This window comes from Chanos chanos, chromosome 5 (assembly GCF_902362185.1).
Source record: "Chanos chanos chromosome 5, fChaCha1.1, whole genome shotgun sequence".
Taxonomy (NCBI): domain Eukaryota; kingdom Metazoa; phylum Chordata; class Actinopteri; order Gonorynchiformes; family Chanidae; genus Chanos; species Chanos chanos.
The window spans coordinates 40933202-40960602 of record NC_044499.1 but is presented as its reverse complement, the minus strand read 5'-3'; the positions used below and the strand labels follow the sequence as shown (position 1 = coordinate 40960602).

At 39.7% G+C, this 27401-nt stretch overlaps 3 protein-coding genes across 3 annotated transcripts; all 3 read right to left on the bottom strand.

Annotated features, from left to right (window-relative positions):
- Nucleotides 1-2181: 2181 nt before the first annotated feature.
- On the bottom strand, nucleotides 2182-4327 carry ndufa4b (NDUFA4 mitochondrial complex associated b). The gene is made up of 4 exons (XM_030775698.1): nucleotides 4196-4327; nucleotides 2846-2934; nucleotides 2659-2719; nucleotides 2182-2473 (listed from the first exon to the last, which is right to left on the bottom strand). The coding sequence occupies exons 1-4, from the start codon at nucleotides 4235-4237 to the stop codon at nucleotides 2417-2419; spliced, it is 249 nt and encodes an 82-aa protein (XP_030631558.1). The 5' UTR covers nucleotides 4238-4327; the 3' UTR covers nucleotides 2182-2416.
- Nucleotides 4328-6396: 2069 nt separating this feature from the next.
- fam117ab (family with sequence similarity 117 member Ab) lies at nucleotides 6397-15185 on the bottom strand. The gene is made up of 8 exons (XM_030775025.1): nucleotides 15062-15185; nucleotides 13957-14117; nucleotides 11063-11158; nucleotides 10721-10819; nucleotides 9888-10016; nucleotides 7209-7374; nucleotides 6892-7063; nucleotides 6397-6690 (listed from the first exon to the last, which is right to left on the bottom strand). Exons 1-8 carry the CDS (start codon nucleotides 15183-15185, stop codon nucleotides 6453-6455), a joined length of 1185 nt encoding a protein of 394 aa, XP_030630885.1. The 3' UTR covers nucleotides 6397-6452.
- Nucleotides 15186-18925: 3740 nt separating this feature from the next.
- rundc3ab (RUN domain containing 3Ab) lies at nucleotides 18926-25612 on the bottom strand. The gene is made up of 11 exons (XM_030775024.1): nucleotides 25506-25612; nucleotides 23505-23620; nucleotides 23145-23272; nucleotides 22375-22460; nucleotides 22106-22195; nucleotides 21760-21840; nucleotides 20272-20437; nucleotides 19962-20119; nucleotides 19692-19811; nucleotides 19261-19364; nucleotides 18926-19095 (listed from the first exon to the last, which is right to left on the bottom strand). The coding sequence occupies exons 1-11, from the start codon at nucleotides 25610-25612 to the stop codon at nucleotides 18926-18928; spliced, it is 1326 nt and encodes a 441-aa protein (XP_030630884.1).
- Between the last annotated feature and the right edge of the window lie 1789 nt (nucleotides 25613-27401).

The window sequence follows — 27401 nt, the reverse complement described above, 5'->3', positions numbered from 1 at the left end:
ACTGATCGCAAAGGAATTTCCACACTGAGAAACATCAGAGCGGAAGAGAGACATCAGAATCCCAATAAGCTGCACAGCAAAATAGCGGAGAAAAATAAAATTTCGCGCATAAAAAAAAAAAAAGTCTGACTTTCATCGGCTTCTAAGAGTTAACAATAAAACGTCCCATTCTAAAAGCCAATCTTAAACCACATAACAGCTGCCACTGCAATAAAAAAAAGGAGAGAACAATGACCTTGTCTCTGTGAGCACCACTAAACAGTTCTCTTTGACTGAGGCATACAGTGGAGCCAGGACAAAAAAAACTGTATCCAATAATTGGTACAGGCTGCAAAATTGATTGTGCCTATCACGTGAAGGCCCCTGCAGTGCAGTTTCATATTCTGTCCTTGTTCGTGGAATTCCTCTGTCCCTAAAAACTCAATTTCAGAGAGGTATGAGCTATTGATTTTTCCCTACCACAGATCACCTCATATCTTTCTTTGGTGTCCCGTCCTTTGAAGGGCCTGAGACATCTGTTGAGAGGGATTTGGTGAAGCTCAGGAGGATCTGTGTTCATATTTGACCTGCTAGTGTTTCCTGGATAAGACTGAACAACAGGACCATCAGGTCACATGTAGACATTTTAGGCTGGGAAAAAGGATGAAGTGTGGTATGGCAATATAGGTTAACACCTTTCAGACTACAACATCGTTCTGTGTGGATTAGTTGGATTATGCTTTTGCCTGTTGTACTCTTCCTGATTTAGCATAATGCATAAATAAATTACACACACACACACACAATATATATATATATATATATATATATATATATATATAAAACAAATACTTTAAAAACATATACAGGTGCCAGTATTTGACCTGAATTAATTCTCTTTTTTGTAAGAGACTGTTATGCATTGAACAAAGAAATCCATTTAATTTCAATTAAAAATACATTTCTAATGAAAGGGTGACATTTTATTCCTTTGCAGTACCAAGTACCAAATAGAGATTTATGAAGATTGATTTAGTTTGGACTTCTGTAGAGTGTAGGGCTACATGTGCTCAGCTCTTTTGCTCACTGTATCACCAAAATACTCTGGCTGGTACAGATCAGAAGAAGAAACAGTTTACTGGAGTGTACTATGCGCATAAGACTACATTAGCCTTGGTTGAAACTGTTAAACAATGAACTATGGACGCATGCTTTGGAGGAATCGTAAATTCATTCCAGTGAAATTGCAAAGAAAATGGCACCATCTGCTGCTACCAGTGGGAAACAGCAGCCAGTGATGAGACCTACATGGTGTTCTGGAAAAGCAAAGCAGAAACTACAAAGAGAAAAAGATTTTTAAATTGTGTTTAAATAACCTATAAATTAAATACTAAACTTCTTGATATTATTTAGTGCAAGTGTTTAGGAACTCAGTTTCTGTTCCTTTTTTCATGTGTGCCCTGATCTCTGTCTTACCTGCCAGCGCTTAAGTACCACTACACCCTCTACAGTCTGGAAGTATCAGTGACATACAACAGGATTCAGACAGATGGTGTTTAGGGCTGGGCAGCTGTCAGCACATCAGTTTAACACAATTATTCCCTCTGCACCTTACCGGGTCCTGTTCCTCCCATTGCAATTATTGTCTTTCCTTACAAACGGTCTTTGGACAGCCCTCCTACACGTGGGCAAAACTTTACTTCTCTAATGTATTATAAAGGCCCACTGATGATCAACTGCTCAACTGACTGGAAAAAGAAATCTATAATTCATATGATATGTATGATATAATATGTATGATAATGTGACAGAAACTGAGAAACCAGCACACGCAATGCAAGGACTGATTAAAATCATTATTTACAAGGCAACAGTTCATCATAAAATACAACACAACAAAGTGCCAGAGGTCACAACAGAGAAGGTTACACACACAAAAGCACACAAAAGTTTTCCTACTGGTACATGTAGGTGGTTGCCCACTTTTATTGAATATAGTTAAGACAACCATAGAGGATCAAAAGTGCACATAGTTGAATTTATATATTTCCCTTTAGAGACAGAGTGTGTGTTAGCCTATTTCTGACAGGTAAAGTAACTGTTGTCTCTTTACCAAAACAGGTTTGATGTGTTTGATTACACCCTAAAAGCTTAAAAATGCAGTGTTTAAATGTACAATACTGAGTGGATTTCATTTGTTGATGTGTGTATGTGTCCTCCAAGGCAATATAAGGATGGTCACGATCCTTCTCCCTTTCAACATGAGCTTGATTAAGATGGAGTCGCATATGTATTTGACCCTGATCAAATATTAGGGTAAATTGATGAAGTTAAGTGTGCGGCTTTGCTTCTGGGATATGAAGTTCATGTGCGGGTTGGCTTCTGTGGTGCTTTCAACACATTCAGTCCAAAAGAGCAAAGATTTCCAAGCTCTTTTTTAGAAGTCTGGCCGATCCTTTTTCAGTTTAGAGTAATCCATGTTGACGGTGAACATCTAGCGAAAAAAAAAGGAAATTTTTCTAATTAATTCAGCACAAAGACACATTGTGGTATGGCTGTTGATTGCTTAAAGTCAGCTGGAAAGAGAATAGCTAGCATAATAAGTTTGTCCACTTTCATATATACAAATTTATCTCCAAAATTGATAATGCATGAGTGAGAGATAGAACTGTTGCCCACCTTATACTGGTCATTAGGCCCAAGTTTGTTCCATGGTTCAGGATTGTTCTTACGATCCCAGCTATAAAAAGAAAAAAGAAAAAGAATGTTGGGCAAACAATCTTCCACTAATCATCTGAAGCTGAAAAATGAATAATCAACTATCAATGTAGTATATAACTCATGGCTAGAGAAAATGATCACTTACGCGCACTCTGGGTTTTTTAGGGCAAGGCGACCAAGGTAAAGAGCAGACATGGTTGCTCCACCGCCAATGAAAACAAACAAGGGGATCAGCTTATATAATGAGAATGATAGAGAGAGAGAGAGAGAGAGAGAGAGAGAGAGGGGGGGGGGGGGTAGTAATCAATAATTGTAAACAACTTGAGATCGACATCCAAACGGTGAAATGGCATTTGAACATCTGCAGTGTACAGTGCTCCCATATCCCGATATAAAAGCCTTCCTACGTTATGCGCTCCTTCTGTCACATTCTTAGGCAAGCCGGCGAATCATGTAAACTGAGGGCCTACAGAATCCATATTGTTGTGGATGCACACCAACAGGAAAATTTACCATCAATTAATTCTTTCTTTTTAACATAACATGTCGTCCACATACGCGTAATAGGAACTCGAACTGTTCACCAATTAAAAATTCACCGACAAAACTAAAACGATACGTTTAACCTCACTGTCCTTGGACACAGTGTCCCAGTGCAATATACAGTAGGCTATATGTTGTGGAGAGGCCTTGTTTGGCAACGTCATTTCAGTATGGGAACGTGCATGTATGACCTACATACATGGCCGATATAGCAATATATAGACCCCGCTGTCCTCACGCAATTTCCAAAACGCGCTTTGTGTCGTTAAACTGTCATTTTGATATACTAAATTTCCTCGCACTGTGGAAAATTGGTATCTAAGAACGATACTATAACAGTTTAGTAACTTTCACCACGTTATATTCCGTGGTATTATCGCCACGATCTGTACATTTCTAACCTATGGAGTTAGCTTATAGGACACGGTTCAGGATCGCAAAAACGGTCAATCTGTTAAGACGTTATTATCGAAGCGTCAAATGTAGAAAAATATTGGTTGGGTATATTTCGCGTTACTGTATATCGCCCGATAAGCATCCAGAACGACAACCTAAAATGAGGACATCTCATAATGTTCAAAGTGTATTCAGACCATACAGGTTTGATTTAGTATTAAAATTCAGCTGTCTGAAAATTCAATCTTAGGGCATCATTTTACCTCTAGAAAACAGGTGCTGGCAAATTGTCAATCCTCACATCATTAGCTGAGCATCACCCATGTCTCAAATAAGCAAGTGTTATTTCTACCGCCAAGGACCACTTTAACAAGGTGTGCCAAAAATTATACTGAAGCTTTTGATACATCATACATAAATATTTTTGGATAATGAGAGAGGCGAACTCAGTCCATTTAATGCGTCCAAACCCCTCTGTACATTGGACTGTGAACGCATTTCAATGTCAAACGGGTTAAAACGAAACCATCTTCTTAAATTCAGAACCTATACTTACAGCGGGATGGTTTTTGAGCTGTTTGAGTACGACGTTAAGCATTGTGTTGTTGCGGGTTGTTCGTTAAACCCCAAAATATATCGAAATAATGAGATTATTCAACGCGTGCCGCTAGATGTCTATACGTGTCTCTCTGCACAAATCAAAAGAGCATGGTGCCGTACAGCGCACAGAGCTGGCCCGCGACACCACGCCTACTGTTCATGTAAACCAATCAGACAAATGAACTACAGAACGCACTGCACGAAGCGTTACGTCTCGTCCAGCGTTTAAAATGAATCGTTACTCCGACCTGCTACTTCAAAAACCGAAACAAGGCACTCTCTGACAATATACGCTCTTATTACTGTATATACCTTTTGTCTCATCAAAGCGTTGCGAGAATGAGAAAGTAATAGAGTTGAACCCTTTGCTTCATAACCCCTTGTACAGAATATAAAGATGACTAACAAATGACGCGACAAGGAAAACAGACATCAATTTGTTAATTTAATGAATTAACCAAAACAATCATAACAATTCCTTTGTCAAAACTGACTAACACTTCCTCTGTTGTCTAAAACAAAGTAAGATCTTGGTTAAAGAGTCTCAATTAAGTAACTAAAGTTAATCTTACACAATATTGAGAACACAAACATTGCCATGCACCCTGCCCCCCAAAACTTGAAAGGTTGAATTTCAGAGCTGTACCAACAAAAGAAACAATCTCTGAGAAGTGCAAGAAATTGAATACGAACATCACATCACTGCTTGTGTTCTCTAGCTTATAAGGCAGGAACTACAACAAACAGAACAAACAACCACTCCAGTTCAAGTAAAACAGAAAAGTGAACTAAAAAAAATATGATTTGCATACTTAAAGTACACTGTGCAAACATTCCTTCAGTCTAGTAAAATAATCTATTACAAATTCTACCCTGCAAGCTTTGGAGAAAATGCAAGGGGAAAATATGGATTCAACATTTAGCACAAGACCACATGGTCTACTTGGCAAGTGAATGCCTCCCCAAACAAAATGTTGCCCTAACAAACTTTCAGAGCTCTATATTATGATGCTCTAAACTGCGTCTTTACATTTCACGGCTTGATACTCTAAACAACACAACATATACAACTAAATATGAAAAAATGGGATGCAAAAACAAGCCTAGAAAACATACTTTCCAATGACTCGAGACATCAAAAAGAAATGCTACAGAAATGATTCATAAGTGGTTTCTAAGACGCCACTTTGTCAGAATACCAGTTGGAAAACAAAAATCAAAACAACTATGTGACCATTTTGATGCAGTCTTAATTTTTGTCAAAGGGGAAAACATTTACAGCAGAAGTCAAACATTTCAGAAGTCAATGTTCGATGTTCAGTTTAACTGGTAAAAATGACTTTTTACTCCAACTGAATTAAATTCTGAGAGGATCTTGTCAGTGTAAATAAAAATAATTGACATGACGTGCTGTAAAGCCCTCAGCAGTGACTTTTTCAGTGAACGTAGAATTTTATCAATGCGCCAGCCACGACACACTGCAACCTCACTAGATCAAAATATCAAAAGTATCAAAATTTCTTTTTTTTTTTTTTTTCATTTCATATTTTCAAAATAGTCCCTCCCAGCAGTGCTTCAAATGCTTCAACTAATACAGAAAGGCAGGGCAAAGGCTGTTCTTAATGCTCCTGCATAACAGTTTTTTTCCCCCCTCAAATTCATCCAAAATATATCATCTCAAAGCAAAAAGTCTTTGCTTAATATTCACAGTGCTATTTTATGCCATCCTAACTAAGGGTTAGTCAAATTCAAAAGCAGAACATATTAATTCCACTGGCTAATGTCGACATGGCAGCACAATGCCTTAGAATTGAAGCTGAAAGATGGATTGATGTTTGCATCTTTTGCATATGAGCAAACTAAAGAAAATCCTGGCACTGTCAAAAAAAAAAAAAAAAAAAAAAAAAGAGAAGTTAGTTTTAAGGGCCCCTCCCATCACACATTTTTTTACATTCTCAACAGCACACTTTGTGCTTTTGCCTGAGCAGTTTTCTGAGTGCACATTCACAGCACCATCCAAAAACTGACATGAGCTTCATAAACTTTTTAGCAGTCATTTCTTTCTTCCTGATGGATATTTCTGTGCTCATTTTATAAACTTTGGCAAATTTGTGTGTAAGTCAGTGATAAGCTACAGGACTGCAATACATTTTTTCAAAGCTTCTGCTTAAGAAGGTCCACTTCATCATTAGACTTCCTGTGTGCTCTTTCTCTCACATAGCAGTAGTTGCAGAGTCCAGAGGCCCTGGCATCATGGGAGCAGGACTTGGGGCTTGGCAGATGGAGCTCAGGCACGGTCCGGGAGACACTGACAGGCTACGGAACAGAAAGTCCACAGAGGGGATGAGGGGCTTCAGTAAGCTGACTGGGCAGAAGGCAGAGCCTCCGTGCGTGGTGAAGTTCACCTTGTTGGGATCAGGGCTGGAGAGATACCGGTCCAGACATGGAGACCTGGGACAGAGTAGGGGGGGGGGGGGGGGGGGGGGGGGGGGGGGGGGGGAATGAATGAACTGTTCATTTATCAATGACATTACAAATAAATTTTGTTACCACTAATTCATGATCTCTACAGAGTCTAGTTTTGACAAGTTTTAGTTTTTGAGAATACACTCTCTTGGTTGACTTTCTAACAAGCTGTGTGCGTGAACTCACAGACTCTCTTCACACACTCGAACTCTTTCGCATCCTTCTGGGGGTTCTCTCTGGAAACAGTAGCTCTTGTTGGGACGTGGAGAGGAAGACAGGAGCAAAGGAGAGTGGTCAGTCTGTCCCACAGAGCTCAAAGGTGATGGATGGTGGACAAGACCACAACTGTTTGCCATATCTAGATGAAAACAAAAATATTCAGATCAAAGAGGGCAGAGCAGGCAGAAAAAAAAAATGCATGTCTGTGTTTTACTATTAGTGATGTCCCTCCTTGTGTTTGAAGAGTTTAAGCTCACGTATTTGGACTGGAAAGAGACTCTCACCTGAATCCACATCTAAAGCTGGGGATGGACCTTGAGAGAGGGGTGGACAGGGTGGAGGAGAGGGGGAGGAGAAGAGATGAGGAGGAAAGAAAGTGTCACTCTGGGAACCACTGCTACAGCTGAGAGGAGGAGCAGGAGCTCTGTGGCCATCAGGGACCTCTAACAGCTAAAAGAGAAAATATGAAAAAAATCAATATTCACTAACCAACACTCAAAAGAAATCCACATTTTCATACAGGAAACAGATTAAATACGTATAATATAGGTACCAGAGATGGGGAATCGAGTTTGCGTCTTGGACTTAAGTCGCACATAAGTCGCACACACACAGTAACTTGACTTGAGGTTAGCAAACATGTTAGCTAAGCATCAGCTATCTAACATTAGCTTGTTACTAGTTTTGTAGCTAAGGGAGGTTAACTTGATTAGATCGGCATTCGCTGAATATTTTGAAAAGATGAGAGAGTGTTTGTTTGCTTGCCACACTTGTTTGCATAGAGTGCTGGCTTTGCCATGAGTATACAAATGGTCGGGTAACTTAACCAACACAGACGAACAACACCATGCATCCTGTCTGTGCAGAAAAAAAAAATTGCAAAAACGTGGCAATACACAGCTATTAATAGAGTCCAACCAATATATCGGTGTGCTGATATTATCGGCCAATATGAGCTACTTGCCGATAAATCGGTATCGGAGTCTCTAACGGCCAATAAAGGACAATTAAAAAAGAAACGGAGAGACGAACATGTCAGAAATGTTGTTGTTGCGTAGTTTGTCCTCTAGAGGGCGCACTACAACTCCATGGCAACACAAGTGCGAAAACAGCAAATGACAACAATCGGCTGACCAAAGCAGAGTCGAGCGGAGTAGCCCACGACAGACATCAACAGGAGAGTATTCCAGAAAGCGGATTTAGTGATAACTCTGAGTTTGTTAACTCAGAGTAAGTGGTAAACCTCCTAATAGAAGAGCCTTATGGTTTCATTCTCCTAGCAAAACAAAGCCGTAAGGCTCTTCTATTAGGAGGTTTACCACTTACTCTGAGTTAACAAACTCTGAGTTTTAACTAAACTCGCTAAACCTGCTTTCTGGAACACGCCCCTGTGCTCATGGTAAGTTGATAATTGTCACGTGAAATATAATACTCAAATAATAATAAGCATCCCCCACTACTTCTCCTCTTAGCCCAAATAAGCTTGACAACATTCATGTCATGCCTGGTTTTGCTGCAGTAATGTGAAAGCCTGTACCGTCAGTCAAACATCAAAATTACGTTAAATGTTAGGGCATTTGAGTGGTGTAGGCGAAGCTGTCAACAAACTTGATTGTAGGTTTATTTATTAAACAGTGCGGCAGTTCTAGCGAGTAAACAAACAATGGTCCTGTTATTTCTCCCTCGCCTGTTCTATAAATTTTCTGGCAACATCGCTTACAGCAAGTTATAACACTATCCATTGTTATATGAGGTCACCCACAAAGCTAGCTAATGCCATGTTTATCAGCAGAAGACCGCTAACGTTAATGCGCAGTTAAACTATAGCATTTATCTTATTCTGCCCAATGGTAAATATATCTGCGACTCGTATGTCTGTCGGTGCATAGGAAATTATTAAACTAGAGGGGACACGTAAATAAACATGAGCTGAACAAGTATTTAACATGGCTTGGTAGCCAAACAAAGTTATCTAGCTTCTCTTTCAAATGTGTAGCATGAAATGCAAAAGTCGCAAGTCCTCATTGCAGACAGTCTTGTAGTAGTAAATGCATTCAACAGCAGCGTTTACTCTAGGTCACTATCAGTTTACTGCATAGTCTAAGATGGTATGTTTTATACGGCACCAAATGGTGGTTGAAAAATGGTTTCTTGTAGCTCACCCAAGAGAGAATTAAAAGTAAAAAAAATATATATATACATATATATGTATGATATGTGTGCATGTGTGTGTGTGTGTGTATATATATAAAATTTATGGCAACAGTTTATTTTAAGTTTATTTTAAACTGCATTATGTCTCATTATTTTGGTGAAGACTCTTATGTAACTGCACATAACAAATGTTAGGGTAAATCTTTGTTTATGTTATGCGTTTCTGGAAAAAAAAAAAAGAACATCGGCTGATAGATCATTTTTTTAAATCCTCAAATATCAAAATCAGTATCGGTCTTAAAAATCTTGTATCGGTCAGGCTCTAGTTATTAACGTTTTAAAGGAAAGCTTTTATCGAGTGTTTTTTCCATACTGCATTGCAATAGCCTGTTTAAAGTGATCATATACCAAACGACTAATCAACGCTGATACTGTATGCTAATAAATAAAGGAGTGATGATAATACAGTACATGCTTTGAATTCCTTAGATGTAGCAATGCAGTGTTCTACGCATACCGGACAGCATGCAGCAGAGGACAGAATGCACATTACAACCATAAGAGACTTGACACTTGACTTGGACTGGCCCCTCAAAGACTTGAGACCTGATTTGGACTTGCCTCTCAAAGACTTGAGACTTGACTAGGACTCTAGCTCAAAGACTTGTGAGCATCTCTGATAGACTGACATAGAATTTATACATATATGTTTATACACAGAGACGTGTGATCGTAGAATTATGTTTATGAAAATGTAAGGTTTAGTTATGAAAATGTGCCCATGTGTGAATGTGATGTCCATCCCTTACTCTGTTGAGCTGAAGCGGTGAGTTGCGTATAAAGGCTCTCTCCAGTTCCTGGTCTAGTCTCTCCTCACTGTGACGTAGCCTGGCAGGCATCCTGGACTCGCAGGACAACGGAATGGCCACAGGCTGTGACTGGGGAGCGAGGACAGGCGCAGACACAGACAGAGTGAATACACACATATGTGCAGAAACTATAAAACAGATACACACGCGCATACAGTAAATACATACAGACACGTGCACACACACACGCACACACACACACTATGTGCCCACCTACATACTGACAAAACAACCCAGCTGCATGCAACAATATGAAACAGCTGGCTGAAACTGGCCTGTTTAAATAAAGCAGAACTGTGTTTTGATACAACCACTCTTCCTGTTGCTTCATTCTGCAACTCCTCTCACTTCCTCTGACTACTGTCTGTGCTTGTGTGTGCGTGTATGAGAGAGTGTGCATGTGCATATGTGTCCAGAGCATGCATGTAGTCTTTACCCACAGACCACTGAAGTCACTTGGTTTATACTGTGTATTTGTCAGTACTTCATGCTACTTTCTTTCATTTTTCTACTGGAACCGCAGTGCACATTGCAAAATGCAAAATGCAGGATGCACAAGGCTAATGGAATCTTTGTCTTTATATAAAGGCATTTCTTTACTGAATAATAACTTGAGTTGAGTGTTCTGTCACCCCTTGTAAGCAGCATTAGGATTTTTGAGTAATTCAAATACAGTATGTCACCCTCAATTTCCTTCAGATATATTTCAAAGACTGTGTGTGTATCTGTGTGTGTGTGTGTGTGTTCTATTACACAAACCATGCATGTGATACCTGTGTGTACGAAAAAGAAACAGGGAGGGGCATCTCTTCTTGGTTAGAGCCGTGGACACATTTAGGTCTCTGTTGCAACTGCTGCTTCAGCATAGCAATCTGAAAGAGAGAAGAAAAGGAAGAGGAAAAGAACAGCGTTACATTGTCCAATATACACAGTCTACACCCATGAACAAACGTACAGTTCAAATACTATTTTTACTGAGTACTTCAAGTCCTGTTGACACCCACTTCATTTGCACTACTCACAAACACATTATTACACAAAGAAACTCTCACACACACACACACACACACACACACACACACACACACACACACACAGACACACACACAGCTCACCTCTCGCAGTTGTTCTGCACTACTCCACGATGAAGAACGTTTGTGAATTCCACCAACTAGCCTCTTTTCAGCTCCATCTGACCATGAGTTTGGGGTCTAAGAATAAGCATTACATCATCGTCGTCATCATCATCATCAGGATCAGTAACAGTTGACAGGACCAGAGACTGACCATACATATTGAGGACAAACACAACCTAAAATAACAACTGTTCAGGGTGCACATTCACCACTTAAGTAAGGACAAAACATCGGGATGAACACAGATTCGAGGAGTTAGGGTGGCAGATGGGGTGGAGTCTTCACTATCTGCAGTGTTGCAATTACAACTGTTTGAACAGTTTAAAAATGTCTTATTACTGTTGTCATAACTCAACCAGAAAACTTGCCAAACTTGAGTAACTTGTCTTTGTGTGTGGGAAGAATAAAAACAAAATCACTACATTAGCCATGATTAACCACATCAGAGCTGAAGCTCACAGAAGATCTTTGGATTAGTTAATGAAGAAGAAAGAAGAAATGAGTACGACAGTGGGGAAAAACACACAGCTTCAGTGCATTATATCATTTCCTTCCTCTTCTTGGCACCTCCGTTCTCAACTTTTCACACAATAAAACCATCTAAAATGTTAGGAAAAAGGACATATCTTTATGACTGATCCAAAGCAGAAAAATAAGTGCATTCATGCTGAGACACACTATCTTCAAAATTTACGATTCAGCGTTAAGGTGATTCTATATTGTTCACCAAAAGAGTGACTTGCATTATGACCCTTTGTGGCTATGCTGTGAGGTAACTGTGGATGACGGAGGGACCTTTAAATAGAACCTCTGGGTGACAGGACTGAGAACTATGGCTAACAAAATGCCTCAAAGTTCACATATCAAGAGGCAAACTGTAACACTGTAGTTTTAAGCATGTTTGTGTGTGTATATATGTGCATACGTATATATAAACACATGTCTGTGTCTATGTGTATATATCTTTGTGTGTGTGTATATGTGTGTGTGTGTATATATATATATATATATATATATGTGTGTGTGTGTGTGTGTGTGTGTGTGTGTGTGTGTGTATGTATGTATGTATGTACACACACACACACACACACACACACACACACAGTACCAGTCAAAGGTTTGTATTTAGTGTGTGTGAATATATATATACACACACACTATATACAAACTTTTGACTGGTACTGTGTATATATATATATATATATATAGATAGATATAGATATAGATATATATAGATATATAGATATATGTGTGTGTGTATATTAGCCAGGTTTCCATTAGCTGGTATTTTAGCAGCTCATGTTGAGATTTTGCTCAATCCTTACTGTTCGTTTTGCTTAATCGTTACTGTTCATTAAATAGTCTGATTTGAGGTCGTTGTCATTCTTTAGTCACCTAGGTGTACATTATATTTGCATTTGGAGCATAGACTGTTATTGAAATATGACCAGTAAGTTTGAAATTTGTCTGGCAAAATAAATTGTTTCCGGACACCAGACCGGTGTGAAAAAATCCTAGCAGAAACCCTGAGATATATATATGTGTGTGTGTGTGTGTGTGTTTGTGTGTGCGTGCGTGCGTATGTATGTATAGACGTATATATATATAAGCAATGGCTTTCGATTGCAATAGATATCACTGTGGTCATTTCTGGTTAAAACTGCTGATGCTATAGTGTTTCACTGCTTCACTTGTATAAAGGTTGAGTTCTGTGCTAAGCATTGTAGCACTCTCTTCAAAACCTTGCCAGCGATCTCTTTTGTGACATGAAGAACCATGATGTAAAGACTGGAATGATGAAAGGATGTGCATAGCTGAAAATGCTCAGAGTATGCATACCTGCATGGCAGACCTGCGAACTGACAAACTCCAACACCCCACCACATCCCCCCCCCCCCCCCCCCCACACACACACACGCTCAGTCCCAGGCCAGATCTGACTGAGGATGTGGCTTCTGCAATGTCACGACTGGACCACGGCACAACCAAAGTCAGGGGGAAAAAAAGGCAAAAAAAAAACAAAAAAACAAAAAAAAAAAAAAACATGCAGACCAGATTACAAACTGCAGAGTCAGCTTTTGGTAAAACTTTGCCTGCGTGTCTCTCACGTCTCTTGTTTTTCTTCCGTTGTTGTCTCTCTACCAGTTTTTAAAAGCAGCTTATGAACGCTGTACATGGTGAAAAGGCATGGAACAAAGAGTACTTGGTCACTCTTATCAGGCTGGCTTTCTCGACAAAATTTAAACGAATGTTGAAATGCTGTGTTAAAAGCACTTTAAAACAGAACACATGCTCAAACAAAATCCTCTCAACACCATTGACTAAAACATGGACAGATACAGGGGTCCAGTTAGACCAGTGGCGTTTATTCAGCGAGGATGAATGTCCGTTCAGGTTTTCTTTGCATTGCAGCAATGAAGTGAATGCGGAACTTGCTGACTCAAGAGCCTTCTCCCTCTTTCAAAACTTTGATCAGACAATGATTGAGAAGTTGTTCTAAAAATTAGGAGACATGAGAGACTATGAGGAACAGAACTGAATGCTTCTGCTTACTGTTGTTAAACACACTAACAAAGTAAATAACTGGGGTGATACAGCACCCCTTATTTCACTAAAACCTCATAGTACACTGCGTTTCAAAGCAGCAGGGTTAATATTTCTTCACAAATTCATTTTGTGAGAAGCTAATGGCTAATTAAATATTAATGGGGGATGGTCTTCCATGGTGGCTGCGAGCATTGGCCTAAACACACGACTATAACAGAGAAGGTTAGTTATGATAAACATTCACTGAAATTATTTCGTGAGTCTCACAATCAAGTCTAATAAAGAAGATAGAATACACCCTTGTACATGTTCAGGAGAGAGCTAACCTGCGTGGATTTGTCTTTTGGACTGCACCTTCCACGTTCACCCTTCTCTCCATCTCTAGGCCACTGTCCCTGCAGATAGGGTCCAACGATGGCATCCAATGACAGCGTGCGTCGGATTCTGGTCGACACTTGGGGTTCATGCTGAAGTTTGGTCTTTAAACCTGCGGCAGAATGACAAGTCACTTTGACATGTGTTCTGTAGACCACTGTATAAATGCTCTACTTTTCTTATGCTGTCATTCATTATCAGTGAAAGGAATGTGAAAAAATTATGGAGGTGGAATGCCAAGGTGATGTCTCAGGTACAGACTCCGAAAATCGAGTAATTTTAGTAGTTAAGTTTCCAGAAGCGCATCCAAGACAAACCTATATTACATAAGGGAGACAATACCACGAAGTAAATGTTTAACTCAGACTTCTAGCAGGCGGTTGTTTGTCACCTTATCCACAGTGCACTGTGCAATTACTGACACCGCAATTTGCTCATACAGCCTCGTTCTATATGCAAATGCATTTATGGGCTTAAAACCTAAGAAAAAAAAATTGCAGAACACTAAGCCACAAACTCAAGTAAGTTCCACCCTTAAGCCATTTTTAACTATGCATTGACATTGCACACTTCCGGAATTGTTTGATATTGTTGGGACAACTTATGAGAATAATTTCAATTGACTTACAGTCAATTTTTATATGAAACATGCTCATGGAAGAACACAAGTGCAAAATGCTGATAGCCTATACATTATTTCTCATACTTCATTTGGCTTATTTACTGTCAACTACAAATTGTATTTTGCAAAACCTAAACAGGAGGATACAGTGGAGCTTTACAATTACCAAAGACTGGCAATATAATCATGAGGTTCAATTCAAAGGCTCTCCTATGGTGACAACTGTAACACAACATATGTAACAAAACATAGAGTAAGATTTCACCAATTACTTGACGAAGGCACTTTTTCGGTTGCTGCCTGAGAAGCCAATTTTCAAACACTGTATTTAGTCAAATTCACCTCGCAGTAGGAACACTGCTGCACTCGAGAGGGGCCACTCATTTAAAACAGTTTGTCAAGTCGTTTAACTAACGTAATCACAGCTATTTTACCTGGCGTAGAGTATCTCGGGCCCACTTGCGCTTTCTTGTGCAGCCGAAAAGGTACAGTGGCTTTCAGGGGTTGTAGACCTGAAGTGTTCCCACGGGTCATCACAGCTCCACCACGGCTAGACATCCCTCGAAATGACCGCCTAGCTTAGCAAGAAGTTCAAAGTTTATCGATTGACTATAATTAAAACTGTTCGCAGAACTGACATCAGAAAACACTGCTACTTAGTGTTTGTCACACTGTCACTTACTTGAGATATCAAGATTAATGTAACTTGTTTGCGCAAAAAAAAGTTAGCTAACGTTTAATGATTCAGTTCAACAGAGATGTGCTCACTTCTGTTAGCAAAGTTAGCAAAGATCCTTCTTTGTGGAGTTAAGTCTTGTTTCAGCTATCGCCGTGAACGTTTTCATTCACAACAGGAGGACAAACCACCACAACTTTGCTCTTGTTAAGTTACTCATCTATTTACATCGTCCGAAACGACACAGTCAACCAGAGACAATTTAAGTTTTGTAAAAGATGCGACACTTCTCTTGCCTCCTCTTCATATACACTGGCACGTTGTTCTTTTGCTTATGGGTGGGTCGCTGCATGTAAATTTAGCTTTTGGTTGGCTAACAAATTCTACTACTCTACCCTTATTGGATCGTGTAATGTCAATCGATCAACACTGCCGGGCACAACTTGCATGCTCAGAATTAACTATTTTTGATGCGACAAGTGTTTATTGTTCGACAAATCACCCTAAATGTTCGTACTGCAGCATGCGTTAGGGAATATGAGATTATGTTTTGTAAACTGCCATTTTCATCTTTTAATCATTGTTTCATATTTATTCTTATTCAAGCATTTTCCCCGTTATTTATGTACTTATTATTCGTCATAAACCCATATTACTAATTATGACCATGGCCACACATAACTACCTAAGGGCATTCACGAGCACTGTTTGAAGAAAATTGTTGATATAGAGTACAAACAATAATTCCTTTATTCCCTAGTTACACACAACAAAGGATACTCTCGGGATTACATAAATTCAGCAACCATTATGTTCCACGGTGTTTTTGAAATCATGACTGGGTGGAGGCGGACCAAACATCATGGGTGCAACAGACTCTGGTGTATCTCCAAATACGGGCCATGGTGGGTGGCGTGAAACAGCGTGCGTTGAGGGAGATAACTGTCCATCTCGGTTTGTTGGCCAGGGAGTGCCGCCGGTCGTGTGTGAAGGGTGGAGTGCGTAAGATAAGACTGTCTGAATATGAGTGTATGAATGGGCAGTACAACCACAGGGTCACGTTTAAGAAATGGCTTGTGTTCAGCCAAAAGCTGAAAAAATGTTCAGTCAAGGTAGGATTAAGTCATGAGAGCCACAAAGCTTTAATTTAGTAATTACTTATTCCACTCTATGGACTGAGATGACTCTTGAAGAACGTAAAGGCTCAAAAACTGATGCAGTATTTAGCATGAAACTGCATCCATAAAGAAGTATCTAAATCCACAAACAGGGATAAATATCATAAACTCATATATGAAGCTCTTGTCAGAGTATCATTAGAAACACATAGTCACATTCTAATAACCAAAGGGGAAGGAAGCTTCCGTGTTGTTCTTCGAGGACTCAGTGATGTCTTTCTACAACACAGATGCTATCCTTTTAGGACTTAAAGGGGGGGGGGGGGCATGGAGCATCTGCATCTGGGACGCTTAATTAGATGACACTATGCACAAAATCCACCTTGCAAACCATCCATTTTAATTTTTCTTCTCAAACACTAGCACAGCTTATGTGCAAATCTCTTTTTGGTGTGACAGGTGGTATTAATAAATGATTCTGACCTTTGATAAACAATGGACACCCGCTCTTTGTGTAACCCTGGGGTCAAAGGGACTCGTGTTAAAAACACACCCCCAACAATATGTTCAGCCGTGGATCAATGGATGAAGAATAGCACAAACTTACTTTGGAATGCAGAGTTTGGGGACAAAGGTAACAGCGAAGGTAAAAACACATTTAACAAGCATGGATGAAATACCCTCACATGCGCGCACACACACACACACACACACACACACACACACACACACACAAAGTCATACTTTGCACATCTTTTTCATTTGGATACCTACGTTTCCCTCTCTTTCACATGTACTATCTGTCTTTCATCCATCTTCCTCGCCTATCTTCTTCCATCTTAGGCAGTTCACATTGGTATGGCAGGAATCAATGTACTAACTTTATCTTGTATGCAGCAGGATATTTTAGAACATTGTAGTGAAATGATCAATGAAGACAGTGTTCTTTGACTGTGTGATGTCTCTTTTAGGCTTATATAATGCACCAAGCAATCAGTAACCTAATCATTCAAATTCAATACACCAAACATGAGCACAAGAAAGAGGGAATCATGAAATGGCCACAACTTACAATAAATGCAAATATGACTGAAACAACTTGCTGTCTAACAAAAAAGGCCATTTTATTGCAATTTAGAGTGACAAACAGCATAGTTTCAAACATTATTTTAAATAATCTAGCAATTTGGTATAAATAAAACAAACAAACTCATGAAATGAATAAAATATAAACATTTTGAGCAGACACACAAGTACACACACACACACACACACACACACACATACACACTTTCAATGCTTGTAAATAAGGGAAGCTAAGGAAAATCAAGGCAGGGTTCTCTTCTTTCTTTAACCCAACAATTGTTATTATCTTTCACAATCTCAGAGAATACAAACACAAATCAGTTCTACATGAAGCCGTCAGCTTCAGCAAACTCACCTACTGTTCAAACTAAATTCTTATGATTCAGTGAATACTGTTCTCCAGCATTCACAACAGGATATAACAAGTGTATGCCCCTCCCCAAGTTTACTGTAGACATATAGTAATGGCACTACCACACAGACACATGTTGGACAGTCAGATGTCAAACGTATGGCGATTTATGGAAATCATACAGTACACATCAACAGTACAGAGCAGGCTAAATATTCCAGTCCATTTGAGCATAGGTATATATCCTTTGTTCAAGGAGGGAGTTGTGTCTTGTTGGCACTGCGATGACTTTGAAAAACTGACCAGCGTCTGTCTGCTGGCAGTTATATTCTGTCACGCAGCAGATGTTCCCACGTTCTACAGAGTGCTTTGCAGAGGGGGAAGCAGGGGAGAGGAAAAGGGCAGTGCTGTAGCTATTCCAGTTCCCTCTTTTCCTTTTATGAATTGTCACCCTTGATCATGTCACCACACAGTAAAAAGTCAAGTTACATATATACAGAGACGTTGCAATTTTCTGACGGTTTTGGCGGATACATTACTGTTTTTTGTTTGGTTGTTGAAGAGTGGGTTTCACTATAATTGGGGGCAGTGTGCATCTGTGTGTGCATGTGTTTGTACAACTGTATTTGTATAGGAATTTATTAAAGGGATATCAAATGGCTGAGAGCAGTGGTAAGAGTGAGGCTGGCTTGAGCAAGCATAAAGTATTCAGCTTTAGTTGAGTCTCAGCGTTCAGCTGGCCGGTGCATAGTCCACAGTCTGGCCTCGGGTCAGTAGGAATGAACACAACAACACAGCAAGGGAAACACCTGACCAGCAAAGACCTTTGAAGGGCACAAAAGATGCCCATCTGGAGAACTAGCAATTTCTTCTCACAAAACGAAATGAAGCCTAAGAGTAAGCACAATGCAAAAAAAAATCATTTTAAAAAATTCTGATGAAATGACCTATATTAAATACTCATTTACTTGAATATGAAGGCGGCCATGAGAGGTGAGTGAGGACAATGGATGGTATTTATATCTGGTTCTGGAGGTCTTTGCTGATAAAGTGGTTTTCTCGCTGGTTAAGGGTTGTACACAACAGCGCCCCCTAGCTGGGGGGTTAGGGCAGGACTGGGCTCTGCACTGATGTTGACTAGGCACTCTGTGGACCTCAGGCTGGGCAGAGACTTACAGCTGGGCAACGAAGCCAGAGAGCCACACAAACCCAACATTGAAGGTGTATAGTCCTTTCCTAAAGAAGAGAAAATATCAATATGAAGAATAGGGGGAAGGGAAAGTGATAAATAAAGAGTGGGAATATTGATATGGTCACAGTCTACATGAGACGTTTTAATTATCAGATCAAACCGGTTAAAATGTTTTACATGTTTAACCAAGAGAGAAAAAGAAAGCTTACCTGTTGTACACCAGGCCTGGCCATTCAACTTCCCTTCGGCCCTTTGGGAGTCAGAGTCAAGACTAATGTGTGCTGAGAATGCCTCAGAGCTTGGGAAACTCCCCCTGCAGGCAATAACAGGTACAGCAGTAGAGCATGAGCTACTCCAACATCAACAGCAGCTCTGTGGCAAGCCGTATTGCCACAACCCCGTTAGAGAGAGGAATCAAAAAGCATCTCAGTGACTGCTCAGAGAAAGATATCTATACCGATCAGCCAATAAAAAAGCGCCAAGGGTGACACTATTTGACTCCAACTACATTATTTCCCTTGTTTAAACATATTACCCTTCAAAACTGAATTGAGTCTGATTCTGTTTATTTTGGTACACACACAGACACAAAGGGACCCACTTAACAGACGACACAAACTAGACAGATGACCTGTCTCACCTGCGGTACAGTTTGCAGTCTTCCTGGTTGTTGTAGGTTTGGAGTGATGGCCACTGGTTAACGAGTGGGATGGATAAATCCTTGGAAAGTGGGTGGGAATCACTGGGAATCAAACTTGTCCTGACACACACACACACACACACACACACACACAAAATATGTATGTATATAATTACACTTCAGAGGGCCCTAGGATGTAGCTATATACATATGTAAGGGCAAAAGTGAGTGCACATATGTGCATGTTTGTGTGTTTGAGTGTGTCCTCACAGTTGCTCCTGTAATTCTAGTATAATGCCCTCCAGCTCTCTCTTCTCCTGCTGGTTCTGTAGCTGTAGCTCTTCTAGCCTGGCACTCAGCTTCTTATTTTCTGCTTCTAGGTTCTTCAGTTGAGACTCCCTCAACCTCACCAGCTCCTCTAAATACCCCTGAACACACACACAAACAAAGTCAATCTTTATACACTCTCATCTGATATCTATTGTCACACTAATGTGCTTAGAGCAGAACATGTCAATAAGATTTAGGTAAGACTGCTTATCAAGCATACAAGGGTGTGGGTGTATGTTTTATAGTTCACCTTCTGAGCGTTGACAATCTTAAATCGTTGCTCCATCTTGCGGCACTTGTTGCTCCAACTCTCCTCATCTGTTACCAGTGGGATATACGGGTGTTCTGGAATGCTGTCATCACTGTTACTGCTGTCCACACTTTGAGCGTCGTCATCGTCACTCAGGTAGTCATAGCTACAGAACACACGATAACTCTTTTACCAAAATAGTCATGGCAACAGAACACAAGATAGTACAACTAAAAAAGCTACGGACATACAGCTCATTCAGTCATCGTTTAATCCAAACAAAATTCAATCAAAAGATATCATTTAGGAAATTAACTCTGGGGAGGATAAGAAAATGTTTATAACAATCCTGTTAGGTTTTATTTAAATAGAAAATCTAAACAGAAACGTTAAAACAAAGCCAGCTAAAGCTAGCCAGCTTTATTTTGGCCACCCGGACCATAGATTGTCAGAACTAAAATCTTATTACTGTGAGTCACTTAACAAGCCAAGTATTCCTGCTACAAGGATTTTTCCTGCAATATTCCACCACTCCACAAGGGGGCATAGAATTATAATTGACCACTAAATTTGAAAAAGTCATTTTAGTCCTGAGCTCAAACTGATGGCCTTGTCTCAAATTATAAAATGAGGCGGTGCTGTAGACGACAGTTGGGCACAGATAAATAGTGTTTTCAGAAGAAATGAGAACATGAATAGTTTTGTACTAAGGTGAGAGGCAAAGCCATTTGTCTCATCTGCAAGCAATCTGAGTCTGTTTCAAAAGAGTATAGAATTTGAGGTCATTATGAAATGACATTATGATATGCTACTTCTCTGTGTAAGCTATCAGGAGAAGCATGAGAGAGCAAGGACTCATGACCTGAAAGCTAACATGTCAGCGCAACATAGCACTTCACTGGAGAGCTCACACACATTCAGAAGAATTCTACCAGAGCTACGTTAGCAACATATATGGATGCCAACGCAGCTCTGGTAGCTCTGGTACAGTTTGACAGATATACAATCCTTGTGAGATATGTGTAAGATAAATCAAGAAAACTGTGCCTCTGATTCCAGAGGTCATACCTATCACAATCGTTTTGGTTTAATTTTATTAAATTTCATCCCATTGCTTTTTATGACAATCCTCCCATTATGTCAGTTACCCCTAAGTCCTCCACAAGGACAGGATACACCTATCGCAATATAGACATACAGTTGTTTCTTTACTATTGCTATTTTTATTTTAATTTATTCACTTTTACACTTTGAGTCCTTGACTCACTTCTCAGATGACATTTTAGCCTATGACGCTAAAATGTTTGGGAAGACCTGCACTAAAAGATCCTGCAAGATCTTTACAAGATGCTGGAAGTATCTTTGAAAGTCCTTTTAATTTCACAGTGATTATGATAAATAACACTCCAGAGTCTTGTAACATCTTTGCTAGACCCTGAAATGGCTGGAGGGCTAAATGAAGTGGAGTGATGTTATGAGATTCTTCACCTCTGTGTGAACTTAAGATATGGCGTGTAGTCAATCACAGCCTCAGATTTGCCATCCAGAGCTTCTCCCTTCAGACAGAAACTGAGAACACAGAAAACAACATTAGTTTCCAAGACTAACCAGACAACACCGTGTCCCATTCCAAAAATGTGGGCACTTCTTCCTCCTCTTCCTCACTGCCCCATCCAAGTCTTCCTTTCACTTCACCTCCCTTCTCTTGTTCTCTGCTCCTTTCACTACTTTTCTTCTCCCACCATTCTTGGTCCTCTACTCGTTTCACCATCATCCCTCCCTCACCCCCTTCGACCATTCTTTCTCAGCTGCCTGCCTTCTCCTGTTCTCTCACCTGAAGTCGATTGCTCCCAGCCCAATGAGCATGCCCGTCAGCACCGTGGCCTCCTCTCTCAACATGATGGCACCATCATCATAAAACCGCCTAAATATAAAACACACGCACACACACACACATACACACACACACACACACACACACAAACACACAAAATGATCACAGATTGAGCTAAAATGTACTACGGTGTAGTTGAGGTACAAAGGACATGTGAGAGAAGATGTGAGCTTTTCAATGTCCATCGTGAAGTGAAGGAGAACCCAAACCTGGTGGTACGACTGTCCCTCAGAGCTGTGCCAATGTATTCAGAGAGGCGTTTTTCCATTAGAGCAACACGCAGCCATGCTCTGCCCTGCAGTATAAGAGGACGGGACACAGAGTACAGCAAAACATTACCTCAGTGTATAAAATAACATATAGTAATTTACTGACTGGCTAACTTTTCTCTCTTTTATAGACCATTTCATTTTTTACTAGACTCATTTCACCCTTTTCTCTCATATGGGTCCATTAAAACAATTAACTGGCCATTCGTCAGTCTGCCTTTTTCATTTTTTTGTAGATCATTCATTTCAGACTGCACACCATTACCCTCACCATTTCATATTCTCAGATGATTTGAATAGTTATATAAGAATCCCTGTACTGATGTTTTGTAGAAATATAATTTAATTTGTGAAAAATGCAACTGATTGAAGCCAAAATGGACATTTTGGTGATCAAGAAATAACATCATATTCTATAAAATTGTCTCCAGCATCTGAACTGTCCAAAATGTAATTTTTTTTTTAAATTAAAGTCATTTAGGTTTATTGTAACAAATCATATGATAGTGTGATAATTCAATTTCCTTACTATCTATATGTTACTGTTACCACATTAGAAAATGTGAAAGACAAAAAGTCTTTTTCCTCCTAGATTTACTTTCCAAGATGGGTCTACTGTAATAATATGTTTTGGGAATTAAAACTTGAAATGTTCTCAGACTCTGGGCAAATCTCCAGCGTGCTGATCTCAGAAAGGGTACAATAAGCACCTTGGCTCGGGAGGAACTGATGTTCTCCATGTTCTCAATACTGCTGATACAGTTGTTCTGAACTTTACTGCAGGCCACACGAATAAAGTCCCAAAAACTCCGCTGGCCATCAAACCAGCTGCCTGAGCCTTCAAGAGACAGATAGAGGGAGAAAAAAACAGAGAATGAGACAGAAAGAAAGAGAGAGAAAGAGAAGGAGACAGAGAGAGAGAGACAGAGACAGAGAGACAGAGAGAGAGAGAGAGAGAGAGACAGACAGAGAGACAGAGAATGAGATCAAGGAGCAAAGGTTCTTTCTCTTGATATACTCTTCATTGCTTGTGGAAGTATGAATTTTTTAACAGACACTGAAATACTTGCCTTTAAAGCGGTGGCTGAGGATGTGTTCCAGAATGGCAGCAAAGTTTATAAACTCCTCAGATGAGTCATCTATGGGCTCAGCTGTATACTTCTCCAGCAGCGTCTTTACTGAAAACCTTTAAATCAATCAATCAATAAATCGATCAGTCAGTCAATCAAATTAGGATGCCTGAAGGACTGTATTATCTGGACAGGAATTTCTGGCACAAACCTTTGTCTCTGCCTATTCAGGACAAAGGGAAAAAATATTCGAACTGGCTAAAACACTTAAAACACACTCTATGGAGTGATGCTTACGACTCCTTTTGTTTCTGTTTGTTAATGAGCCCAAATGCCAGAAACCCTGGCATTATCAGGATAATGTCTTATCAGCTTCATTGAAAACTTCATTGGACTGTGTTCACAAACCTAGGGATTTACTGCTTAAAGTCATGTCAGGTGCTCTTTGTTAGAAATTGATTGAAAGTACCATTGTAAATATGGCTTCATCTCAATTTCATATAAGAGGGGTATAGATTGCTCGGACTGAGCTGAATCATGAGTTGACATCATTCTCTCTGGTGGTTTTATAATTTTAAGTGTGTGAGTGAACAGCTCCAGCAGTTTAGCAAAGTCAGTAATAAATGACAGGAAGCCTTCAGAGATTGTTTCATATGCCCCCTGGGAGACTAAGGCTTTCTGAAAACACTGAATAATTGACTGAGTCACTCTTAGAAAAACAGTCATCCTGACAGTAAATGCAATGAACCACTAACCTTAACAAAGTATTATGTTAAAAAGTTTTTATTTGAGTTTGAAGCAGGAGAGAAAGTTAAAAACAAACCAAAAAAACAAAGACAATGCTAAACTTACAAAAGGAGAGAGAGAGAGACAGAGAGAGAGAGAGAGAGGGAGAGAGATGACTTGCTACTGGATCTGGTGACACACACATTCAGATAATCTAACAATAGATATTACAACAAACAGTTGGGATCAGTGCCATTGAGGACAGTGACTGTCACTACCCCTTGTTCTGGGGACAACAATGTCTCCTTCAATCATTCCCAAGAGATCCCGGAGACCCCTGAACAATCAGCCAGTTATACCCAACCAGCCAATCACAAGCTCAGATCATACATAACCCTCAAGATTTCTGTAATACTAGTCTGGTTTAAGGTTTGACAGGACCTAATACTAACAGTAATTCAAGGGCAAATCTCAAATGTGAAATGTGTTTTCAGGTCAATGCATGAAGTTAAACACAATATCTGTTTTTCAGAGGTTTCAAGTTCATAACGAACAGAAGCGTAAGAAAGAGGTAAAACAAGCCGAATGTGACCTGATTTGCATTCCAGAATACAGTGTGATCATATGTCTGGAGTGCAGTATCTGCTGTCTCTATCTGTGGGCCTCCCAGAGGTACCCGTTACAGTATGTCCTTGCCCGGAGAAGGTTGTCGTCATAGCAACGACATCATCTGGGAACAGAAGTAAATCATACTGCTTGTGCCATATCCGGTTCTAAAAAAGATTCTCCTCCGGCTTAGCATGCGCATCTTCCAAATTATAGGCTTTAACGCGAAATGCGAATTTTTTTCCCCATCTCGCTAATTTGTTACAGGGGTTGTAGTAAAGATTAGTGTCGCCCTTTTTATCGTGACGTTCGGTCTGAGTTTTCATTTCATAATACCTTTTTTACAGTTCAAATACATTAAAAGGACACGCACAGCCAGTATATTTGGTGAGCAAATTGTGATCTTTAAAAGCACTGCAACCTGAGTATGACGTAGGCTGTGTGGTGCTACCTTCCAGTGATGTCGCTCGACGCTTTGTTTTCAAAGGGCCTATGTCTGATAGCCCTGACAGATTCCATTTAACACACTACTAAATAAATATGGATGAACTGGTCACGATCACACGATCTCCAATATACGTTTAATTTGAACAAAGGCACAATCCAACAGGCCTTAACATATTTATAAATCTGAGTTCATTCTGACATAGGGATGACTTTGAGACGTACCTGCAAACAGTGATGAGATTTTTCCGTTCCACTGCTATGTTCCTCGCGCACCCTTTCTTAGACTGTACGCCCATGGCCATCGCGGACTGCATACAACTTTGTTCCATTAGTATAACAGCGACAACGATGCCGCTGTCCTTTCAGAACTACCACGGGACCCCTCCCTGGCTACGCCATACAAACATGCGCACCCGCACGCTTGCTGCTTCAGGCACGTTCTCCAACCGGCAGAAAACGACTCAGACATGTAAAAGACATGTTCTGGCACTGAAAGCACAGTCTCGTTACGAGGACACTGGCTTTTACAAGACCTTGAATCTAAATATTTTAGGCATCCTCGTCGTTTATGGTTTCTCCCTCTCTGTTAGTCTCCACGCTCTCACTCCGCCTCTTCCGTGACCTCATGATGATCAAAACAGTTATTATTTTGGCGAGTCAGCAATATTTATACGAATGTCCATTAAAAAAACAACCATTTCTTCATTCATCAATGATAATAGTTTCGTCTATTATATATCATAAATTGGACTACTACATCCTCTGAGAGACAAATGTCATCAACTCATTTTGGTCTATCAATGGGTGACAGAAACAAAAAAACTATTTTCTCCAGATAACGTTGTGCAAAAAGCTGTTAAACTTGCGCCTATCGGACGCTAGGGAGCAGCGCATCACGTCTGGTCCCTCTGTTCTCCAGATAAAAAAAATATGAATTAAACAAGAATTGAATGAATTTGGCTGAGTTAATTGTGTGCCATAGCGTGCACATTTAGAGATAACGTTTAGAATTGCGCAGCAAACAAACTCTTTATAATGAAATTACTCTTTATAATGAGCAAACTGCAGTGTTTGAAATGTTGTGTGTGTTTAGAAGTAGCCCATGTCATTTAGCCTACATAAAAGAATTACTCTTTATCTCTGTCATATTAGGTACAAAGCACACAGCAGTTATAACCACGAGCAAGACCGTTAGTCATCTGACCTTTTAATTATATGACTTAGGTAAACAAATTGGTGTTTCTGCTTTCTGGTACAAGGGCTTCTTCTTCTTTTTTTTTTTAAACCTCACTGGTTCTCACTGTTGAATTGATTTTGTGTTCTTCATGATGCAAACACAATAAATATACTCGTGCTAAATCGTTCTTTAGCATTTCTGATTGTTTTTTTTTTCCTGTTCACTTTGTTTCTACTCTTCTTTTGCCCCCCCCCCCCTCTTCAAACAAGAAAAATTGCCACTCTCTTCAAAGATGAAAAACACACAGCAAGTTCAGACAGACTGAAAGGCTCTTTCTCAGGGCTCAGGACAAATAAAGAGCCCAAAAAAGACCAGAGGTGTGACCTGCGATGCTGTTCTACCACTTTCCTCTGTCACCGGACAAATGTTCCTAGGTAAATATTACCACTAGGTGATTAGATCTAAAAATGGATCTCCTCATGTGAAATCCGTTTTACTAGAATGGAAAGGTTCTACATCTACCCTGACTTTAGGATAAAAATGTTGTGACCAGACATTCTGTATTTTGCTTTTTTTCCCCCACTTTTGGTCATTTTTCAGATTTGGTCAGTTTTTTTCCCTTATCACCATCATCATCATATATCTGTAATATTGTGATAAAAAAAAATATAGCATGGACCATTTTATGTTTTTTCAGGCAATTTGTCACTCTGTTGCTCTTTTTTTGACAGTGTTTGTTGTTTCATTTTTTAATCATAAGGGTTTTTTTTTATATAATTCTATTCTAAACTGTTCCAGGGGGCAACTGCTATGACTGAAGGTGAATGACTAGTTGGTTTTTAGATGTTTCTTTATGGTGATTTGAATGTAATTAATTTTAATGAACTTGATCTTTTAAAAATGGCATAATTAATAATTAGTAGTGCAAATAGTACAAGTAA